Source organism: Vanacampus margaritifer, chromosome 7 (genome assembly GCF_051991255.1).
Source record: "Vanacampus margaritifer isolate UIUO_Vmar chromosome 7, RoL_Vmar_1.0, whole genome shotgun sequence".
Lineage (NCBI taxonomy): Eukaryota > Metazoa > Chordata > Actinopteri > Syngnathiformes > Syngnathidae > Vanacampus > Vanacampus margaritifer.
In genome coordinates, this window is record NC_135438.1 from 26,009,229 (window position 1) to 26,032,725 (window position 23,497).

Here is a 23,497-nt window from a genome sequence, read left to right on the forward strand (position 1 = left end):
GGATGGTGACAAAATCACCACCACACATTAACAGAAGCCCAGAGGTGTTAATTGAGAAGTATTACATCTGTATACATCCAGTGTTTAAGAAGTGTTTATTTCTGAGTGAAAACTAAAGACCTCACCTTTCACTAGTCAGAACTGATAAACAAGGTTATTTTAGTTAACGGAAACTAACGAAATAACTAAAACTACAATTCAAAACACATTTTCATTAACAAAATAAAATAAAAACAAAAATTCTTTAAAAAAAAATTAAACTAACTGATACTACATTTTACATTTACAAAACAAAGTAAAACTAACTATAATTGTAGTGAAAATGTCCTTAGTTTTTGTCTTTGGTAATTAATTTAATACATGAGCCTTTGGGGTTGATTTTAAATGTGATTTAAGTATATTTATTTTGATATTAACTGGAATAAGGATGTTTGAAAGTGTGTTGCACGGACGTCATCTAGCAGCAGCCAATAGAAAAGCACCTTCAGATGACGTCGCTCCTAGCTGACAATTTTGTGTGTTTGACCTTTGGCTCCAATGGTTTACTCCGCCTCCTTTTTCATTTAATTCAGCTGAAACGCAATGCTAGGTAAGTAGTGCGTTACTTTTGCCATTTTACTTTGGTATTTATTAAATCTTGCAAACAAGTAATACACATTTTTTTAAACGAAAACTAACACTAAAACTAAGCATTTTTTAAATAACTCAAACTAATTAAAAAAACTAACAGAGCTGCCCTGAAAACTAATCAAAACTAATTAAACTAAAACTTACTATCATGAAAATTCCAAAACTATAATAACCCTGCTAAGTCAGTGTAATCAGTTGAAACGTCAATAGCACCAGAAGCTGTACTTATTAGTAATATTCTATTAGAAGGAAATGCAACAAAGCATTACTTAAAATGACAATGATTGAGGTAAATGTTGAGTTAACCTTTGTGTGATACTGTTGAACTTTGCTGGGTCATGCACATGCACATCTGCATATATTACACCACTGGACTGTGTAATGCCTATAGTTTTTATATTGGACCAATCAGAAAATCATAATTTACTACACAGGTTGAAAAACTCAATTAGCACCGGTAAATCTTATAGTTTTCTTTATTAATTTAATAATACAAATATAGTGCATTATATTAATGGTACAATTACTATACTATGGTTCTTCAAATATGGCACACATTCAAGTCTTTTGGAAAAGAACCATCTGAATAGATCTTTCATGGACTACATAAGTGCAGTTTCATTACGACAGTGTAGAGATACAAATAAAGCCAGACAATGCAAAATGTTTTTTGTATTTGCCTAGGTTTTTTTCCAATAGTGCCATATGGTTAATGACTTAGAGGTACATTTCTAAAAAAAAAAAAAGGAATTTACTGAGATGATGATGTGCTTACAAAACTCACAGTATACCGTGTATATTACTACAACTGCATGAGGAGCCAGGTTCCTACCTTTTATTGAATGGACCGTCACCAGATATGACATGAGTGGACTCAGGACCAAGGAGGAAATAGATGCGTTGGTAGAAAGACCTGGCAGCCTGAAAAAAGTATGAGAATCAATACAATCCATGAACAAAAACGACACATCAAGGAAACAGCAATGCTTCTAGTCTTTATTGTGAATTATATGATGTTTAATTCAATTAGTAATAAATGTAATGTTTGGTTGCCCAAACCTGCTGATGAGCCACTGAAGAGGGGGATTGGTTAAGCACTTCCACTGGGTCAGGTGATCCTTTGCAGTACAAGTGGTTCTGACATGAGGGCTGTAGACAGCAGTCTGGATCCATACAATCAGTCAAGCCATCTGAAACACAACAAAAAGTTGTTATTTTACAAAACCTGACAACAGTTTTGGACTTGGGAATTATTAGCTGAAGTATAGGGCGATGTTAGACAAAAGTTCAAGTTGGTTGAAGTAGAAAAAAAATTGGGCGGAAGAACGGGACAAGAAGCAATAAGAAGTAATGAGGGATTTGGAATAGTTAACAATCCAGCAAGAACAAAGGAATGGCAATCCGGAATAAGGAGTAGATTACATGAAGCAGGCGAAGAGTAAATAGATGAATGCACGGATAGAAAGTGTTATGTCAGGTAATTAAATCTGGACTGCTATTTTGTCCCTGTGACTTTATAAAAGCCAAGTGTACGTCTGGTAACTACCATTAATTTTACATACACACACTCACAAAAATACCCAATCTCTCCCAGGCTCATCTATCTTTTCACTCTTTTGTTACCTTCATGTTGTTTCTCCAGGTCCTAAAATATCTGCCACATTCCCATTCAATTTAGTCATGGCTGTTGGCTTTAATGTTGTAGTTTAAAGCAGCAGCTGCTGCTGTTTATTTTCATTTATTTCAGTAGAAATTCCTGTCTAGTTTTTATTTATGACTAAAGACTTTCTTTCAAATAACTTTGTGTTTTCACAAGTTCCTCTATCTTGCAAGGTTACAACATGCCCAAATCAATACACAGGCTAGTCCCATCCAGAGGAATTGGTCCTTCTAACATGAAGTGTTTCAGTACCTTAGGGTTTGTTTTTGTTTTTTGTGCAATATGTTGTATTCGTATGATATGTTACAATAGTCTAGTTCAAATTCCTATTTCCGAGCGCAAAAATTTATCGCTGTAACATTGGGAGCAAATAACTAGGACATAAATCTGTGTTTGGACTTCCGCAACATGCCTCCAATTCCAATTGTTCAGTAGACAAATATCTCTCATTCATTTAACTCAGTATGTGAACATACCTCCTTCGTTGTCCTTGCCATCAGTACAAAGGGTTTCCATGGCTACATGACATCCTGCGCCTCTCCATCCTGACTGACAGATGCAGTGCCAGCCACTAGCCTCTAGGGTGCATCTCCCATTGTTGTTGCAAAGACCTGGACAACCCTCTGGGCAGGGCAAAAAACACATTTCCAGAGTTAGAGCAGCATGAGTGGGATGGGATCACGGATGGCCAGTCGGGTGTGAAATAGGCTTCAACCAATATACATTTTGAAAAGTTGGTGGAAATGGTAAATCACTATGTGAAAGATGAGAATGTTGCCCTCACCCCAGTAAAGGTCATAATGGGAAAATGAAATCAATTGAAAGAAAGAGCCCAAGGTGAATTGGCAGCTCCTTAAAGTGTGATATGGGCACACTGAAGATTGGGCTCACTGAAGATTTGACACATTCTGTTGCGTCAAATCCTCCTACAACACCACAAAGGTGTGCCGTGATCCTTAAAAATACATGATGGGGTTATCCATACTTGCCAGATAAATTGTTTGTAAAAAAAAAAATAATAATAATAATAAATACAATAAATAAAACATTTTTTAAATGGCATGGGTTTACAAATGAATTAAAAAATATATACACTGTATGTTCATCAATGAGTAGAAGATGACATGTTTAAGTTTATTTGATATTTAAAAAAAGTATAATTAGGTAATAATTAGCAGATGCAGGAATTAGTTAATTTTTGTGTAAATAGATTTGTCGAATGAGCATGTTATAGGAAAGTACTGTATACATACTGACAATGCTTATAACATAAAGATTACAGTACATCTTCCTAAATCGAACACAGCTCATTCCATAATCTGGGTTGATTTGCATCATTTTAATTTTAATTCTGTTTTGCGGAACATATGAACATCCCTCCATGAGCAGTTCTTAGGAGCTGAATTGTCAAGGGCTTTATGCCACTGGCATGGTAATCCATGACAAGCAGGTCTGAGGTGAGGGTCCAGACAAAGCATGGCTCAAGAAGCCTCTATGATGAGAAAAAACTTTGTACTTTTTCTCTTGCCCAGTTACTAGTTACTAGTTACTAGTTTTCTCTTGCCCAGGCATGGGTCACTATGGGCCCCCTCAGTTTCCAAGCCTTGAGGTTGGTAAGCACCTGGTTGCCAGGCTTGCACATATGGAGACCGGCCAGACACAGCCCAAAGAAGCAATGTGGATCCCCCTTCTCACCACCTTTGGGAGTGGCCAAAGGGGTCCCTGCTGGCTAAAGGGATGTAGAAAGGTCTCGTCTCTGACAGGGATGGAGCTGGTGTGCGAGATTGAGAAGTGTTGACTAGATATTGTCGGACTCGCCTCCAGACACAGCTTGGGCTCTGGTATCAGTCTTTGTTCCACCCCCCTCTTGCCTGTACATTTGGGTTCAACACAATGGACAAGAGAGTAGCATCCCTTTGTCTTTGCGTGGGGGGACAAGTCTTGAGTGTTGACTGTTTGTGCCTGTGCATTAAACAGCAGCTCAGTACCCAATCTCTTTGGCGTCCTTGGAAGGGGGATACTGGAGAGCACCCCCTCTGGGGACTCCATCGTTCTGTTAGGGGACTTCACCCACGTCTGTCAACCCACCCCCGCCCCTCGTGTTCTGTTATTGAACTTATGTGCTCGATATGGATAGATAGATGGAAGGATAACATATATACAGTATTTAGGGTGACATGAATGAATGTATTCTCGGCACACACTCACATCACCCTAAACCTTTATATTTTCACCTCATATAATTCTAAAGACATCTATCCATCCATAATCTACTGCTAATCTGAGGTAGAGTCTCAGGGGCAGCAGCTTTAGCAGGGAAGCCCAGACTTCCCTCTCCCCAGCCACTTCATCCAGCTTCTCCAGCAGGTTCCCAAGGAGTACCTAGGCCAGCTGAGAGACATAGTCTTTCCAGCGTGTCCTGGGTGATCGCCGGGGCCTCCCGCCGGTGGAACATGAACAGAACAAATCTCCAAGAAGGCGTCCAGGAGGCATCCAAACCAGATGCCCGAACCACCTCAATTGGTTCCTCTCAATGTGGAGGACCATTGGCTTTACTCTAAATCCCTCCCGGATGACCGAGCTTCTCACCCTATCTCTGCGGAGGAAACTCATTTTGGCTGCTTGTATTCGATATCTTGTTCTTTCAGTCATGACTCACATCTCGTGACCATAGGTGAGGGTATGATTGTAGATCGATCGGTAAATCGAGAGCTTCGCCTTTCGGATCAGCTCCTTCTTCACCATAACGGACCGATACAGAGTCTGCCTCACTGCAGACCCTGCACCGATCCGCCTGTCAATCTCCCGCTCCAACCTACCCTCACTCGTGAACACGACCCCAAGATACTTGAACACCTCCACTTGGGGCAGGATCTCTTCTCTGACCCTGAGAGGGCACTCCCCCCTTTTCCGACTGAGGACCATGGTCTCGGATTTGGAGGTGCTGATTTTCATTCCAACCACTTGGCTTTGAATCGCTCCAACGAGAGTTGGAGATCACGGCTTAAAGAACCCAACAGCACCACATCATCCGCAAAAAGCAGAGATGCAATGTTGAGGCCACCAAACCAAACCCCCTTAACGCATAAAAGTTATGAACAGTATCGGTAGCCTTGGTGGAGTCCAACCCTCACTGGAAACAAATTCGACTTACTGCCTGCAATGCGGACCAAACTCTGACACTGGCCATACAGGGGCCGAACAGCCCATATCAGGGCGCACGGTACCCCGTACTGCCAAAGCACCCCCCGCAGGATGCTCCGGTCCAGAAAGCACATGTGGACTGGTTGGGCGAACTCCATGCAGGCTCCTGCAGAGGGTGTAGAGCTGGTCCACTCTTTTCGACTTCCCGACAGATTTTACAGACAATTTAAATATATAAATATTATTAATATATAATAAATATCAATATTTTGTGTGCAGTTTAGTTATGAAAAAAACACAATGCAAGTTTTAAGTCAAGAAAAAATACATATTTTTTGTGAGTCTGACAATCAGTCTTGTGTGACGTTGCACAAAGTGAAGTTTCAAACTCCAAGCTTTCAATTCACGGTTGGAGCATATTTATACAGAAAATGTTGGTTTTACGGCAAATTGTGCTACTACTGGTTGTTCAACTTGACTTGCTGGACCGGAGGTTTAATTTTAATGATTTGTAAAAGCTTAACTTAAAACTGATTAGTAATGTTTAAAAAAAACACACATGCATTTTGGTTAAAATTAATCTGGAAAACTGCAGTAAAACATTGGACATCTTGGTATTAAGGCCCATATACAGTACTGTTATGTGACATTTATTTTATTTTTAAAAACCCACCTGTCTTCAAAAACCCATATTGGTTCAAGCCCAATGTGTGAAAAAATATGATCCTATGTAAACCAACAAATGAGCTTTAAGCCTGGCAATTTAATGACAAAGAAGACAAATCGATTAAACCACATGAGAGACAAAGACTAAAATGTTGTAGTTTCACATGAACCACATGGATAGCCTGCAATTCAAACATTACATGCACAGTATAGGTTTCAAATCAAAATATTTGTCAAATCATGATCAAATTATGTTAGATTATATGGCTATATGATACAACATGGCAATAGGGTACTGAACAACAGAAAACATTTTTTTTTAAGGATGTTAGAGTAAAACAGATTTCCTGAATCCAAGTGAAATTCAATACCTAAAAGCAAAATCAGCAATTTACCTTTCTTTTAGATAAAGCTCATTTGCTTCATCAGTAATGTTTCCTTTAGAATTAGATACATTTATGACAGTGGGTTGGGTGGACAAATCAGTTTTGAATCCATGTGAAAACACAACTGGCAAAGACAGCCACATACAATCTAAAGATGGCAATATGGTTGGGAATGCATGCCTACAAGTATAAAGACTCTACTTGATGCCTCTATGAAGCATTCCATTACTACAGACTACACAGATAGGCCAATTTTCTAAATAAGAACTTAAAAAACAAACAAACAAGCAAAGCCTTGCTAAACAAACAGAAATGAAAAATTGAGCTTTGGGTGAAAAATGTTGGAGGCACAGGACAGAGCAGCATGAAGAAAATCAGAGGACGGAGGGACAGCAAGTGGCTAAATCAACACAAACATATATATCAGTTTCCCGAGTGCAAGACAACAACAGCGGCACATTTTAGATTGTGATGTCTGTGTTGCGTGTTTGAGTATTATCATTAGAAAGCCCCATTCCTAACCAGGACAAAAAAAGGATGATTAAAAGACAATCGCACAAATACATGCCTACATATAAGGAACATCAAAATGGTGAAACAAAAAATAAATAAATAAACAAATACAATTACATGGAAGAGAAAAACTAAACAAACAAACAATCCAATGCAGCGTTTAAAGCGTTTGTACTTTGGGACATTCAAGCCTGTAAATAAGCTTCTGACATTAATAGATTACCTTTATATCCTGAGAAAAGGAGAGGGCACGAGGAAGAGAGGGAGGAAAATTAGGGAAAACGTAAATTGAACAAAAACAGCTAAATACACTTGGCAATGAACAAATAGATGGAAGCAACAGACAAAAGAAGAAGACAGCAGAAAGAGCTGGGATCATGGGAGTGCAGTGAAAGAAAAACTAACAGAGAAAGACGGACAGTCACTATATCAGATATAGACATTCTTACACAAAGAAATATACAGTATATAAAATCAACACTTTTGCTTTTGTTCCTATTTTTCATGCACTCAGCTAAAAAATATAAGACTCTTTTATATGTACACAAAAGGTCTATTTCTTATAAATGGTGTTCACAAATCTGTTAAAGTTGTGTTAGTGAGCATTGTTGCTCCATCCCACAATAAATGGGTGCTCTAAAATGTGCAGTTTTACTATATTGGGGCTGCAGAGGGCGGGGGCAGGGGCAGAAAACCACCTGTATGTAACTTGTGACCACCATTTGCCATGTGCTTGTTGATTGTGCTCTGTAGAATGGCTTCAATAGCTGCGCCAAATTGTTGGACACTGGCAGTGTATAATCATGCTGCAACATAAAGTGATGGTGGCGGATGAATAGCACAACAATGGGCCTCATGATTTCGTCACAGTTTATCTGTGCATTCAAAATGCCATCAATAAAATTCATCTGTGTTCATTGTCCACAACACACACCTGCTCATAGCATAATCTCACTGCCATGACAAGCCACTCGATTCTTAGTGGAATCCCTCGTCCACCCAACGCAAACACGCATGTAGAGAAAAGGATATTCAATTCATCGGTAAAGGTTCTGGTGGATATTTCTGCAGTCAGCATGTTAATTCCATGCTCAAAACTTGCGACATTTGTGGCCTTGTGTGATATAAATGGACATTTTAGGCCCACTGCACAATGCAGCCAAACCCGACTGAAATGGAATAGAAAAATAAGACAGTTGCTGAGTCACACTTGCACATTGAGTGATTTCAGCTACTGACTCGATGTGACAGAAATCTGCGATCCTCTTGAGGGTGTTGCAGCTTCACATACAATATATTGTACTGTATCATGTTTATTAAACCATAAAACCAGGGTGGGTGTTGGTTAAGAAAGAGTTGGTTACTACAAAGAGAAGAAGTGAATGAAAATATACCAAAGAGTGTGAATATTTTGAGAGGCTGCCTCACCACCATTCACAGATGCTTAACCAGCGCGCTACGTACATGGTTCACATGCATTTTATTGACGGAGACTGTAAAAGCTTGGCTATTTCATCCACTATTAATGATTTAATTACATGCAGTATTTGTATGGCTTGGAGGCGGCAAGGCAGAGATGTATTTTGTGCAAAACTTATGTATGCATGTTGACTTTCTGTTACATCTGTGACGTTGCAACACAATGGCTTTCAATTGCCACAAGACCAGTGTCCGACCACAAAATGTAATCATCCGGTGAGGGAAATTAGATTGACAAATTTGTGAACAATACTTAAATAAAATAGGCCTTTTGTGTACAAGAAAAAAGTGTCAGATCTTCGAGTTCAGCTCATGAAAAACCAGAGCAAAAATAAGTGTTGAATAATTATTTTTTTGCCGAGTCAATTACCTATTCTTAAACAAAGAGTAATATAAAAAAAACTAAAAGAAAATATTGAGTAACCTTCAAAACAATTATTCAATATGTAAAAATTTAGTTTAGCTTAGAGAAAAAACAAAAAATTATATATTATATATATAATAATATATAATAATATAATTATATATCAAAAAAATAATATGCATACCAAGTCAAATAAGGTAGGACCCCTATCAAGTCCTAAAATGTGCTAATATAAAAAGCAACGTATTCTGAAAAAAATCTAAATAAAATAACATTAAAAAAAATAAAAATTAAATAAAATCTTAATTTTATGATGCAGTTCAGTGTACCTAAAGCTATTTAAATTTATAATGATTCAATACTGCCAGTGGTGAGCCAACCTTATTTAAAGAGAACATCACAAAAGACAAAAACACAGTCCTATAAATGTTTTGTAAAAACAAAAAACATGCAACTGGCAGCTGTAGCAGCAAATCCAACTGTCTCAGTGTGATTACGCTGGTCTAAACTAATTCACACAGACGTGGGCGAAGAGCAGAGCATCACAACATAAGAGGGACAGAAGGGTAAACCTTAGAGCAAAAACAAACACAATAGCAGGGCCAAGATTTCATCAACTATATCAGAAAGTTAATAGTTTTGTTTGTGCAACAGTGAGCTTGTCTGAAGAAATGAAATATTTGCCATGACTACCCCAGGCTAGTGTAAATTAATATTACATTGCCCAACATAATACAGTACATCAAAATAGTCCTCATCTAGTCTATTCTAAACTAGATACTCCTTTTCAATAAAGGCAGAATGAAAACACAGAGGGTCAAATCCACTAATATATAGATAGCACCATAAATTGCTCCTTATTTGCACCCACAATTTGCTCCCTTTTAACGTCCTATTCACATAGCATATTGCTGTAATTACTCCATATCACCAGTACAAACACGCCCACAAAGACAAATTGACCGCTGAGTGCAGTTTGCGCCTGATTTTCCACACATGGTAATGCTGGATTTGCAATTAACAGAACGTGAGCTTGGAATGGGGGGGTGGGAACGGGACTTGTTAGAAAACAGTTTATGAACAAAAGTGTTTTCCTCATTAAGCGATATGGTGAGTGTGGAGGAATACAACATCATTCATTCATTAAATGTAAAATACAAAATATTGGTGCAATAATTTTTATGATGTCTGGTGTTGATCGGCGAACATGGGAATGTGGGGAGGAAAGTCATACCTTTACTTGGCATAAATAGCACCCCCACCCTCTGCCTGGCATGATGATGTCTTCTCTGTGCGTATGACAACCGCTGCTGCCATGGATAGGCTTCCACTTATAGTGCCAAGTTTACACCAGCCTTCCATAAGACGTTATTTGCGTCACTTAAATAGCATGAGGCAATTACCGCCGGTGATAGTGATTTTGACGCTGTTAATTAATGACGATCATTTGAATAGAGGTGCGCAATTTCTGTGCCGAATATATGGATATTGCCTCATTTAAATATGCGCAAATACCACCGGCGCAACGAGACACATTCAGCTTGGGAGCGCAGTTAGTAAGGAATTTCACAATCTGTGCATGCTTTGTGAATGAAACTCTGTTTTTACTCCATTTTTAAAGGTTAGCGCCGCACAAAAGCCACACAAACCTTTAGTTGATTTGGCCCAGAGTGTTTAAATCTTACACAACCCTTTAAAAAAAAATCATAACATGATGTACAAATACTAAAAAAAGTAAAGGTAATTTATTTTCTCATTTTGGAACCACTGATTGGGTGGGTTTTTAGTTTCCAGACACACAAATTCCTCGCAACCAAGGAGCTCTGGTTTGGACAGACAACTACATTAATGGATTTTATTGAATATGTAAAAACTGTGGAACAGGAAATAAAATGCATTATACATATTGTCTCCAAACCATATTAAAATGTTGTAATGCTGTGAGTTACACATTTAAATTCTGTGGTTGTGGGAATGGAATTCCGTACCCCCTAAACTGCAAAGCACAGCGTTTACAGCTCTTCAGAAGAAACAATTACATAATGTGTGGCCGCATGTGCTCAGCCCCGCGAGCCAGAAATCACCAGACGCCGCCGGGACCACCACACTTTCAAAGGCTTCCTAACAGCATAATAACTTGCTTTATTCCTTTCTTGGAAGATATACTGATGGCTATCTAAGAGCCAAAAAACAAAAATATGCCTCTGTATGTATAGAATAATATAATAATACAGGAGGGAAGGAGCAAATGGCGCTGTGTAAGGAAAAACACAAGTGAGTTTGTGAACTGAAGCAATATGTGTCTGGTTAATAAACAAATTTGTTGCGGTTCTGCTGTATCTACTCTATCACTGAATAAAAATTTTAATAGTGGGAAAGTACTAGCTGCAAAGCAGCAAAATACACATGAGAGTATTTTTTTTCTGAAACCAAATAATGTGTACATCATGTATTTTTAAAGGTAATATTGTAAGAATAATTTTAAATTATTTGGGGTTGGGAGCTCTATAACTTGGGGATTTTCGCTATTTACACTGTTTACAGTTTACATCATTGTATTCCTAGCGCAGAATACCAAAAATACCAGAAGTTATTGCCCCTCTTCATAAACTTCAGTCCAACAATTTATTAGAAAAAAAAATGGCATTGCAATGTTCATGGGTTGGATTTGGTGATGCTTTTATTACACCATACTGTATTCCTTTAGCAATCAAGTAATTGGCAAATGAACATATAAATGTTGAGAAAAAGAAGAGTCACAGTAGTATAAAGGGAAAAGCAAAGAATGAGGGAGAATGACTGGTGGGAGAAGGAAAAAGAGCACAGTACCTTTTACTCTAATATCCGGATTGTGGGCTTTTAAAAGGGAAAGAAAGAAAGAAAGAAAGAAAGAAAGAAAGAAAGAAAGAAAGAAAGAAAGAGAGAGAAAGAAATAAGCTATTAATTCAGTTTTTCAGCATGTGATGTAAGCATAACAACAAATTTGCCACAAAGAAGTTTGAGAAAACAAATAAAGGTATGGTCATTAGAGAGCATTTGTACAAACAGCATTCCCCCCCAGAAAAAAAATTCTAACCTAGCTATCAAGTTAATTCTGGTCAGGAATAGAATACAATACATATGTGCAAGTGTTACTGTAATTGTTAACAGACAAAGTGGCTATAACAGATTAGCCATGATACTGGCAGTGTGGGAAAATAAAAAGGACAGCAAGTGAATGGGAAACATTTTGGCAGTGAGGTCACAATTTCCCAAAGTCTCTCTGATGTGTTTGAGATGCTGAGAGATGAAAGAACAGAAGTCTTGTCAGTTTTATGTGAAGCTGCTTGCCAGCTTCAGTGTATTCTAAACAAACAGGGGGCTTGTTGGCTAAGCACTAAATGGATTTCTCCTCATCTCATTGTTGGTCTCTCTCAGCATTTTACACCCTGTGACTCAGTTTGAATGTGTGTGTCTACGATGTGATAATAACTGAAGCCAATTTGCAACTATGAGACCGTCAAACTGTTGCTGTCACTCTGTTTGACAACAAATAGCACTTTAAGTGATGGGTCAGTGATGCAGTCCCAAGCGTTTAAGCTTCTTAACTGGTGTTTTTGTCCAGCTATAAGCCTCTGTTTTTTTTATTACTGCATGCATTTCTTTTTGCATTTGCACTGTCAGAAGAGTTAGGCGCAACGTGTCACTTTTTAGAATCCTTCTGCTGCACTAACAACCACAGTGTTAAAAGTGCACTGTGGTCTGTTGTATGGTTGAGAGAAATGGGAAAAACAGCCAACCTGCTTTTACTCAAACACTGCAAAAATTGAAATCTTAAATAAGATATAATTTCTTATATTTAACCTAAATTTAAGTTATTTTAAGAAACTTTTCTGACAGTTCTGAGAGACTGGGTTCCGGTTGCGATCCTCTTTTATACATGAGGATCAGGTCAACCGGAACCCTGGAAATGTCCTTTTATGAATTCTTTCTCGAGTGACGCATGCGCGTGGGGGATTTCTGTGCTGTTTCAGCAGCGCCACCTGGCGGTCGCTCGGGGCTCATAGAACCGTAGTTACATACGTAACTGTCGTTTTAAGTACTGTGAGGCTTAACGCAAGCATTTTCCACACTTTAAGATGACAACTAACCAACATCAAAGGCCCTGAACTGGGGTTTCATTAGTTGATATTTCTTATTTTTAAGATTTTGCATAATCTAGTAATTGTCATGTTTGGGTTCTGTTTTTCCTTGTGTGTCTCCCTTGGTTAAGTGTTATCCTGCCCTTCCTCGTGTCAACCAATCAGTGCCCTCAGCCACTTGTGTCTTGCCCCAGGTGTGTCTTGTTGTGTCATTAGTGTGTGCATGTGTATTTAGTCTCCTGTCTCTGTTTGCATGGGTTCATTGTCATTTTCCTCCCGTCATGCTGCCAGTTTTTTGCCTTGTTGTCCTCCCCACGTTTTGTTTTACTGCCATTTGGAGTTCGCTTTTGTTTTGAATAATTAAATTCCTTTTTTGTCTATCACCTCTGCCTCCTTGCCCTGCTTCCCTGCACTTGGGTCCTCCACCAAACTTTACCCTCGTGACAGTAATAAGATAAATGGGAAAAATACAAGTATGAAAATAATTCGTTTCGTGAATTCGTTTCATTATATTTACCAACTATTTACCACTACTAGCTCAGTGGTCTAGTGGTAGAGTGCTTGCCCTCAGACTTGGAGGTTATGGCTTTAATCCCTGGATGGGTCATACCAAAGACAATAAAAATGGGACCTGTTACCTCCCTGCTTGACACTCAGGCAAAGTTATACAAGCATAATAAAATGCTTATGTGTTTTAAGAAAATAGTTCTATTTATTACAGCTTGAAAAAAGGTCAACATTACTTGTTTTTAGTCTAAAAATATTATTTTCAAGACCAATGTGGTTGCTATGGGCCTAATATTATTTTCTTATTTTTCAAATTCTTACAGGCAAATTTAAGTAAAAATTTCTTGTTCTGTTGGCAGATAATTTTGCTTATTTGAAGTACTAATTTTCTTATTTTACTATATTATTTTTTCTTAAAATTTCTACTGTCCTTTTTGCAGTGTTCTGACCAAAAAAAGAAAGAACACAAGATCCTTAATTTAATCCAGCGCTGCCATTTGCTGGGACATATTCCTCTTTGTTCATTTCAATGGTGGGATACACATGTATGATGTCATGCCTGACCATGGGAACAGGCAAAATCTGTACTTATTGTTATCTCTACAGACAATCACATTTCGTCTGAAATAAGGCTGTTCATAAAAATCTGCAGTCTGTACCTCAGGCACCTGTACAATTTAGAGCAGAAAATAGAATAGAATGAATGTCATGAAACCACATAAAACAGAATAGGTGTTTTTAAAGTACTATCGGTGCAGCAGCAGGTCATTTGTAAGAGCTTTGGAACTAGAGGGTCTCAGATTTAAATCCTGCTATGGACACAAAAGTAAAAATGGCAATTAGTTGTTGGAGAGATGCTAGTCTGCTTGCTGGCTACTGTGGCGGTAGCCCTTGAGCAAGACACCATCACCAACCCCCATCTTAAGTGTTGCAGCTCTTTTAGCGTGCCTTTTCATTCTCAATCTGTCCTTGCATGCCTGCATATATTTAATCTGCTCGTCTGGCGTTGTATGCAACACACAATACACAGCAAAGTGTAAACTGAATTTCCCTTGAGCTATTATAACAATCTCAGTAAATTAAGAATGAAATGTTTTCTTAAAATAATGTATGACAGTTTTCTAGTTTTTCTGCTGTATTTTTTTGTGTTCATACATTAATGTGTGTGTGTGTGTGTGTGTGTGTGTGTGTGTGTGTGTGTGTGTGTGTGTGTGTGTGTGTGTGTATGTGTACACGATCAACTTACCAATGTTACAGTGCTCCCCAGTCCAGCCCTGGTCACACTCACACTTCCCCTCCTTACACACACCGTTCTTGTTACATAATGGGTGGCAGGCCTTCTGATCACACACAGTTCCAGTCCATCCTTCCTCGCACCGACACAAGCCACCATAACAAATGCCATGACTTCCACATTCCACTTCACACACCTCTGTTGGGAGAGTGAAAATACAGAGGATTTATTTATTTACACATTTTTAATTACAAAAAATACATGATTTATGAATTATAAATGCATTAACTCTACTTCCAGCAAGTGCATACATACAGTATATGCAGTTTAAATGGTGGCAAGTGTTTGCTGACTGATATTTAACTTGAGTTTGAATGTGATTGGTTCATTTTAACGAACCAGAAGTTATGTGGCTGTCTTTAAAATGATAAATTCTATATTATCTATATTACGTATGTTATAATATTATTATTATTATTATATTGTTGTTATGATGATGATGATTATTATTATACATATTACCATATTAGCTATTCTATATATAATAAATGTATATTGCATTAGACTTTTTTTCTTTCTTTTTTTTTACCACACATAAAAAGTAATTTATAATTTAAGTAATTTTTAATAAAAGTAAGTTTCAGAGCTGTAACAGACATGTGTTACCATTAATTCCAATGGGAAACTTGATTTTAAAATGTTTCAGTTTACAAACGTGTTCATGGAACCAATTATGTTTGTAACTTGAGGTTCCACTGTGTATATACAGTATACAGTATATGGGGATTCCCTTTAATAATTTTTTTAACATCCATGAAATTTTAGGTTACGCTTCGGTAAGTTGTACAAGCTGATGTCAGGTGAGATCTTGGTTTAAATGCATGGATAATGTTGCCATAACATAGCTTATGAAAAAACTTTTGCTGAATTATCATAGCGTTTTTAATATTAGACAATACATTTTCTCACTTTTATTCACCCATACAAATATTGTTTTTTTGTCTTATTTTTATATTTAGGTAAAACTTCCAAAGACTGATCTGCTGTGCAATTGCTTTGTACTACCCCCCACCCCCGATATTATTCTTGATATTTGCTCATGAACTTGTTACCATGCTTGTAACCACATGATGCACTTATGCACTTGTATGGCATGATACGCACCTAAGGAACAATCTGCCCCAGTCCAATTCTGGTCACAGGCACAGGTACTGGTTTCGGTGTTATATGTGCCATGACCTGAACATTGGTCCGGACACATAGCCTTGGCTATTTCACAGCTGGCTCCGCCCCAGCCTAGCTGACAGTGGCACTCGCCATGAATACACACCCCATGGGCTGAACAACTGGGATCGATGCAATCCACTGGAGGCAAACAAACAAGATAAGAGATACACTTAAACAGAAGCTTAAACGTGATGCCAACTATTCCTTAAAGTTGACATAGCAGTAGGAAGGTATATGATACACATGCACTACATGCAGAGGATGAGCAAAATATCAGAATATTCGTGCATGGCGCTGGTATTTGCACCAAAACATTGTACCTCCAAAAAGCATCACATGTCAGGAGACCCTCACATTATTTTTTTCTCTCAACCATTAACATTGCATCATCAAAGACAGCAAGCAATTTCCAACACTTTGGATTAGTCAATAATTAGAAAAATGTATAGATAAAAAATAAATAAATTAAACAAATTGTGACTGTGGTGAGGTTTCGGCCTGACGCCAGCGATAAAATGAAGTGTATTGCCAAACAATCCATCTATCAATAGATACATTTCCTCAGACATGTAAATCATCTGTTGGTAGTAATATGTGTCTATCCTCAGTAATGTTCACAGATATCCATCCATGTTTTACTTTTTTCTTAATGTAATTTGTCAGTTTTTTCACGGGAATCATACATGCCATATTTAACATCATTTGCAGACACATTAGTAGTAAATAGGATTAAAGCGCTCACACACACATGTCCACAGAAACACACTATTTCAGTTTTCCGTTGAGATTCTCCTCTCGAACGCTCTCCTTCTGTTTTGTTAACCCACACAGTCACAAAGGATTAGCCAAACAGAGGATTGGATTAATCTGAAACTAATCTAGTTAAAGGTCTCCGGTGACTGCGAAGATTGAACATGTGCAAAACAACTAGAACCCGAGTCTTTGTTGACCATTGTACATAAACTCTATCTGTGATCAAGGTTATCATAGGCAATGGAATTGAAAAAAAAAAAACACACACAAAAATACTTTACTGAAAAAAAAATTCTATTAACAGAATAAAATAAAAACAAGTGTTTTTGTGTGTGTTTTTTTTAAAAGAAACAATAATAACCAAAACATAATTTTATGTTTGAAAACAAATTCAACCCTAACTGTAACTGTAGAGAAAGTTAAATTAATGTTAAATTAGTTTCATACACAAGTTTTTGGGTTAATTTTAAATGTACCAGTATTTTTACTTCTTTGTATTCACTTTGTATTAACTGGCACTAAGACACATTTGATGCAGTTTGATGTTGGTCTTTTTTTGTTTCTTTAAATAGTATCTTTTAAAACCCGTTCAGTGTTTTGATTTTATTTTATTGTTTCCTTTCTGGGGCATTATTACAACAGATTTCATTGATCACATCATTTGCAACATTTGCATTTGAAAAAAGGGTTGATAGGTTGAAGCCATGGTTTATTACCACCCCCCGTCCCCATCAATTCTTACTAAACGTATCAATCATGAAACATAGTTTATACATTAATTTTCAGAATCATTGATTTGTATCATCATTATCATTGTATCTCAGACTTGTATGTCAGCACAATCCTCGATCAGTTCATCTTGAGTGAATGTTGCGTGTTTCATTGGCAGCTAGTCCCAATCACTTGAAATTGGTAAATCAGTCACCAGACGCCACCAACAGACCCCCCACACCAGGCGAGCTGCCAATGACGTGGCATCCAGGCCTTAGGTAGATCGGCTCGCATTCTGACCACTGCGTCCACAATTTATTTGCCTTTCTCCTGCTTTTGTATGACACTTATTCCAAAAGGAGGACCAGCCTTTGGAAACATAAGCATGAAGAACATGCTATACCAAACAGTACATGTCAAAATTAAAGCGTTTAACATTTATTCAATGAAAGTGGCTCACGTATTTTTACACTACGGTGATAATTAAGAGTGGATAAAGAGTGGGGGTGTTCATAATAGTTAAGAGTTGTTTTTTGATCAGAATATTAACAGTGGTAACTATTTTCCCACAAGTATGACGATAAACAATGTTGACATTTTACTTTGAACATTGCCTGTGCAGTTACCACAAGTTTTATGACATGGACACTTTTACCCTTGCACAGGTGTGTTTTTTTTTTGTTGTTGAAAATTTTCACAGTCAGTCTTAAAATTGCTGTGTATTTTGTATTTACCTTCTTCACAGTTGTCTCCCTGATAACCAGTATTGCAGATGCAGGCCCCCATAATGCAAATGCCGTGTCCTCCACAATGGATGTCAATGCACTGATTGTAGGGCACATCACACTCTGTGCCTTTCCACCCGCTGTAGCACTGGCAGCGTCCAAGGTAATATTGGCCATTCCCACTGCACAGCACAGGACAGGAAGCTGTACAGGACATATGGAAATGAATTTGACTACTTAACAGTCCAACGCTTCTCAATACTGCAGAAGAACAATGAATGTATTCAATTGCTGGTCATATTTCTACTTCAGCAGTGGGTGACACCACACTGTAGACTTGCTTACCTTTCTGTTTTTAAAATAAATAAAACACTATGACAATAATACACAGGAGGAAACAGAACATAATCTTCATTTGATTTGTATGTGACACAACCCAGTGTTTCCATACATCTACACACTAGCCAGAAAGAGAGGAGCCACCTACCAAGAGCATAATGTAATAAGATTCTTCTATTACAATAATCAGTTTGTGTTATACTTTCTGTGAGGTATTTTAACAATATTCCTATTATTGTACTGGGGGCTGTTTGTAGTAAATGAGCAGTTCAAGTGACATCCAGTTGTTTACTCTAATGCAAACTAAAACTACAATAGTAAAACTAATATGCTTAAGTGGATGAAGCTAATAAACTGGATCTCTTTTGAGTGTGCACCGCATACAGTATGTAACAGAGAGTTAGATTTGATTAGAAACAATTGGGCTGCAATAAATAAGATTAACACAAGCCACATAAATTGTGAGGAGTGTTTTGTTTTCAGGAATTTATATAGATACTAGTACTGTCACTATGGAATATTTTTTACAATAGATTAATCGATAGATTAATTGACTAATTGGATTTATTTTAATTTTGCGCTAAAGTAATTACAATTTTTTTTTCCTTATTACTGTTTGTTAACCAGTGATTGGTGTTTTAGTTTTGTAATTCGTATTCATATAGTGATAAAAAAAAAAGGGGGGGGGGGGGTGTTGATGTACTATGTTACCGGTTTGATAATTGTTTTCCAAAGTAAAATCAGATGTTTGCAAATGTCTAAACACAGAAGATAATCAGTCTTCTTTGATGAAGGACTACAAAAATCAGTGAACAATTACTGTTGATATGCTGAAATCAGACGATTTGGACAATTTAAAAGTAAAATAAAAATAGCTCCAATTATTAATATAGCTGTCAATTAATTTGATATTGAATTCTATTTTTTGTCAATTAATCTATTAATATTGACAGCTATAATAGATACAGTATTTACAGTAAGATAGAGATGTGCAAGTACGTTACCAGATATCGTATCGGGCCGATACCTGGCTTTATTTCAAGGTATCTGTACCCATGACAGCTGCCGATACCAGTATCTGCCGCCCATTGTGATCGTTTTATGATCAGGAACAAAAAATTAGAAGAATACATTGACATTAATTACATGCAATTTTATGGATACTGTTATATTGTGATATATAGGTCATTGTTTTTTGTGGAAATTTTATGTATCAAAAGTACTAATAGGCTACTTGGTATCGGTGACTACTGAATAGTTGAGTATTCATACTGGTATCAGTCTGAAAAAAGTGGTATTGAATATCCCTATTGTAAGATATATATATATATATATATATATATATATGTTTATTAGTGTGCTGTGCGCTGTTTTTTATTATTTGGTAGTGCTGCAAAGTTGCGGTGGAGGCACTGTGTTGTGGGAGTTTTGTGGCAGTGGCCCGGCAGATGTCAAAACTTGTCAAGAAACGTGGCTTTGAATCCTTCGTTCTCGGTAATCAAATATTCAACATATTGGTATTCAACAGCATTCATTCAGCATGTGCAGGTCACACTCACTACTCAGATAACACCCTCGCAGCAATTATCTTCCGCATGGGAGGCAGACCGTGTGTGCCTACCTCGAGAGCAGTCAGGCCCCAGAAATCCAGGAAAACAATGGCATATTCCTAAGAGACAATCTCCGTTTCCATGACAATTCTGGGGACACTCCATAATCGACTCTTATGTAGAGAGAAGCAAAGAGGTGGTACAAGGGTGCAAGTTAATTAGGTAGGCAGGATATGGAACTATATATCGTGAGAGCTAACACACATATTGAAAGACCTGTCTGCTACAGTTGCTATAGTTACAGCCAGTCGGTCCAATCAACAGACTCTAACATCCAATTATGTTGCTTCCTTGCTCGTTCTCGCCATCACACACCATTTTTGTCTCTACGCTGTGTGTCACATTAAGAATATAATGTTGTAAGCAGCTTATGTGTTTTTGTTGTTTCACATACACAGTGTATAATTAGTTTATGAATAATTACAGTTAGGCCATATCCACACAAATAACAGTATTTTATAAAATGTATTGCTATATGCATTTTGGTCTTTTATCAGATGCAAACTATGTTTTGCATCACTAATGACAGGTTTAAGTGTGGAGGATGTTTTTTTTTCTTTCAAATTACTTGCGACAGGCTTGCGAGGGTACGCACATGTAGCATGTTGCTTTTCCAGCAGGATGTCTTCAGTGTGGCAAAACGTTACAAAGACACATGCCACAGTCCTTCAAACCATATTAGCTCATTTGCTCCCAAAAACGTGTAAATATGTTCTTTTTTTAAAAAATATTGCCATGGTCCCAAAAACGTGTTTACACGTTTTTATTTCGTTAGTTTTTTGTGCTGGAGCATACAGAAGGCTTTGATGAAGCCTCTGACCTGAAGAGGTCGCTTAAAACAATGGTAGTTATTACAAAAAAAGACCAGCAGGTGGCACCAGGGTATATGAGATCAACCAGGGCCATGTTGCAAAAAAGCTCTTTTCACCAGCGTTTTAAACATATTTGTGAATAAAGAGGAAACTTAGTGGTAATTGCTAAAGTACAAATATTATTTTTTCTGATGAAAAAAAGAGACTCTAATCTTTCTTTTGGTAGGTCCCATGTTTATATAGCAATAGAACACAATATTCTTTCGGCCTTGCAAAATCAGTCAAACTCCAGTAAAACAGCCGTGAAAGAAGGGGGTTGCTTTGGTGAAAATGGCTGGGAGTGAATGAGTTACATTTCATATACAGTACTTTACCTTACCATACCATATACTCTACTGTATTATATTCCAAGTACACCTTTATGTGTAGACCATTTTATGTGTAGTATGAGATTATCTCCAGCACAGACTTACCAATGAAGATAGTATTGTAAGACACTTGTTCTGTATTGCGCCCATCGTTGTAAAATGCCAGATGCCAAATGCCCGTGTCCAAGTACTGGATGAAGCCGGCCTCGTGTATGTTCACCGATCGTCTGAGACGGATCCCTCCCCCAGGGTCCTTTTCAAAAACACCAAGTGAGTGCGCATGTGTCATGTCTGTGTCACTCAGGGATCGCTTGTCTTTGGAAATTAGTCGACTTCCATCAAGCAGCTCCACAAAGTCATACTGGAAGATAAGCATGCAATATAAGAAATTTTCATTAACCAAAATGGAGAAGCAATAGCCCCGCACAGCACAGAAAAAGATTCACTGGTGCTTGTGATGTCAGGAAAAAACAAAATTCTGAAAAAATAGAGGGTCCACCACACACAGTTGAAAATTGAGCCACAATTTATTGACTTACACAACGTGTTTCGCCCAGGGCTTCATCAGGCTATTCATGTGTGTCATACATTTCCTTTCTCTTTTTTCAAAATTTTCATTAACGTTTTAGGTCACTCTTTACATCAAATTGTTATAAACTAGGGATACAATGATATCAAAATGTCACTGTATGATATCTTCAAGGTATTAAGGCCATGCCGCTATTATTAGAAAAATAAATGAATCACTTAGAAGGAAAATGCCAGTGTGTAAAATTTGTGCTAGGGATGTTAACATTTGAAATGAGGTTAACACAACTATGAAAAAGTCAAACCCACTGGTCAATATAAAGACTAAACAAAATATTTGGCCAGCAATTGTAATGAATATGTGACCCGCTCTGGCAAAAAGATATGCAATACATGGATGTACATCAAAAATGGACAAAGTTACAGCAATTTTTATTAAATCAATAGTTTTGAGAAAAATGGGTTTAAAGTTTTGGTCCTTGCATCTTTAAAATGTCCATAGCAACCCACATTTTCAATTAAAAGATAACTGGAAATTCAATTCCAATAGCAGGTAAGGCCATTGTCCGAGATTTGAAGCCTTTACAAGTTTCGGAAGTTTGACCTCTCAACAGATGAAATCAGCCTCAACTTAGAACATCACATTAAGCTTACAATTTATCTTCTGATGCATCATGAAACAAAGTTTGGTTCTTTTATTGTTGCTCCTTGTGATATGTTCTGGCGTAAATGAGGTCATATCCCCACACTGGGAAAATTTATTAAATAATTTTGTGTCAATTAAAAGATTATTTGCCATTTGGTGTGGTCTGTGACAAGTAAATTTATTGATAACTCATTATAGATTTTATGTCTGAAATGCATTTGGTCACATAAAGAAAAAGACAATGTTATGATAGTTCTAACAAAGGTACCCCCCCCCCCACACACCCACACCCACACCCACCTGCCCCTCCTCCTACCGCAACGTAATAAATGAGGAACACAACACATACCGTCCTGTATTGACAAGTCACTTTATGTGCGCTGCGTACATTATGGGGTGGGGAGACTCGCTTTTGAAGGAACATCTTGATCATTTTTCATCTTCAAGTTTCATATTTCACAGGTCATATTTGATTTTAATTTCATTCCTCTAAAAGAGGAATGAAATTGTCAGAAAGGCTAGAGTTTGGTGGAGTACCCAAATGCACGGAGAAAAAGCAGCCAGGCAAGGATGCAGTAAAATAAGGGATTTAATTAAGAAAATGGCAAACAAGGTACTTGGCGAAAATAACAAAGTCAACAATATCCAAAAACACAAGTCAAGGCAAAAACCAAACAGGTGAAGCAAGGAACTGATGACGACAGGACATGGCATGGGTGTGACAGCAACAATGATGCCACAAAGATTGACCAAAACCAGGGAACTAAAAACACACACACTAACGAGACAACAAGACACACCTGGGGCAAGACACAAGTGGCTGAGGGCACGGATTGGTGGACACCGGGATGACAAGCACAGGAGGACATGATAAAACTTGACGAGACATTGACAAAGGGAGACACACTAGGAAAACATGACCAATAAAACAAACCAAAACACAGACCATGACAAGCATAAAGTGAACATTTGTGGTGATATTCAGCAACTCAGGCAGACGGTTCATATTTGACGCATCGAGTGGCGTGTAATCTTTACGCCGTGTCGTGAAATTAACGACATCGATATGATCGA

The 23,497-nt window shown here is 37.6% G+C and overlaps 1 protein-coding gene across 9 annotated transcripts in view; it reads right to left on the bottom strand.

Moving 5' to 3' along the window:
- Positions 1 to 23,497, bottom strand: part of tenm3 (teneurin transmembrane protein 3) — a 276,208-nt gene that overhangs the window by 68,043 nt on the left and 184,668 nt on the right. For 5 of the 9 annotated variants that reach the window (XM_077571728.1, XM_077571725.1, XM_077571724.1 and 2 more), the window contains 9 exons: positions 21,355 to 21,610; positions 20,081 to 20,182; positions 18,130 to 18,324; positions 15,869 to 16,069; positions 14,717 to 14,902; positions 11,672 to 11,698; positions 2,767 to 2,913; positions 1,690 to 1,820; positions 1,463 to 1,551 (listed from right to left, as the gene is read on the bottom strand). In XM_077571728.1, the coding sequence (XP_077427854.1) occupies positions 1,463 to 1,551; positions 1,690 to 1,820; positions 2,767 to 2,913; positions 11,672 to 11,698; positions 14,717 to 14,902; positions 15,869 to 16,069; positions 18,130 to 18,324; positions 20,081 to 20,182; positions 21,355 to 21,610 (1,334 nt within the window). The remainder of the gene's footprint in view (positions 1 to 1,462; positions 1,552 to 1,689; positions 1,821 to 2,766; positions 2,914 to 11,671; positions 11,699 to 14,716; positions 14,903 to 15,868; positions 16,070 to 18,129; positions 18,325 to 20,080; positions 20,183 to 21,354; positions 21,611 to 23,497) is intronic. The other 4 variants (XM_077571731.1, XM_077571730.1, XM_077571727.1 and 1 more) reach the window with 1 other exon arrangement.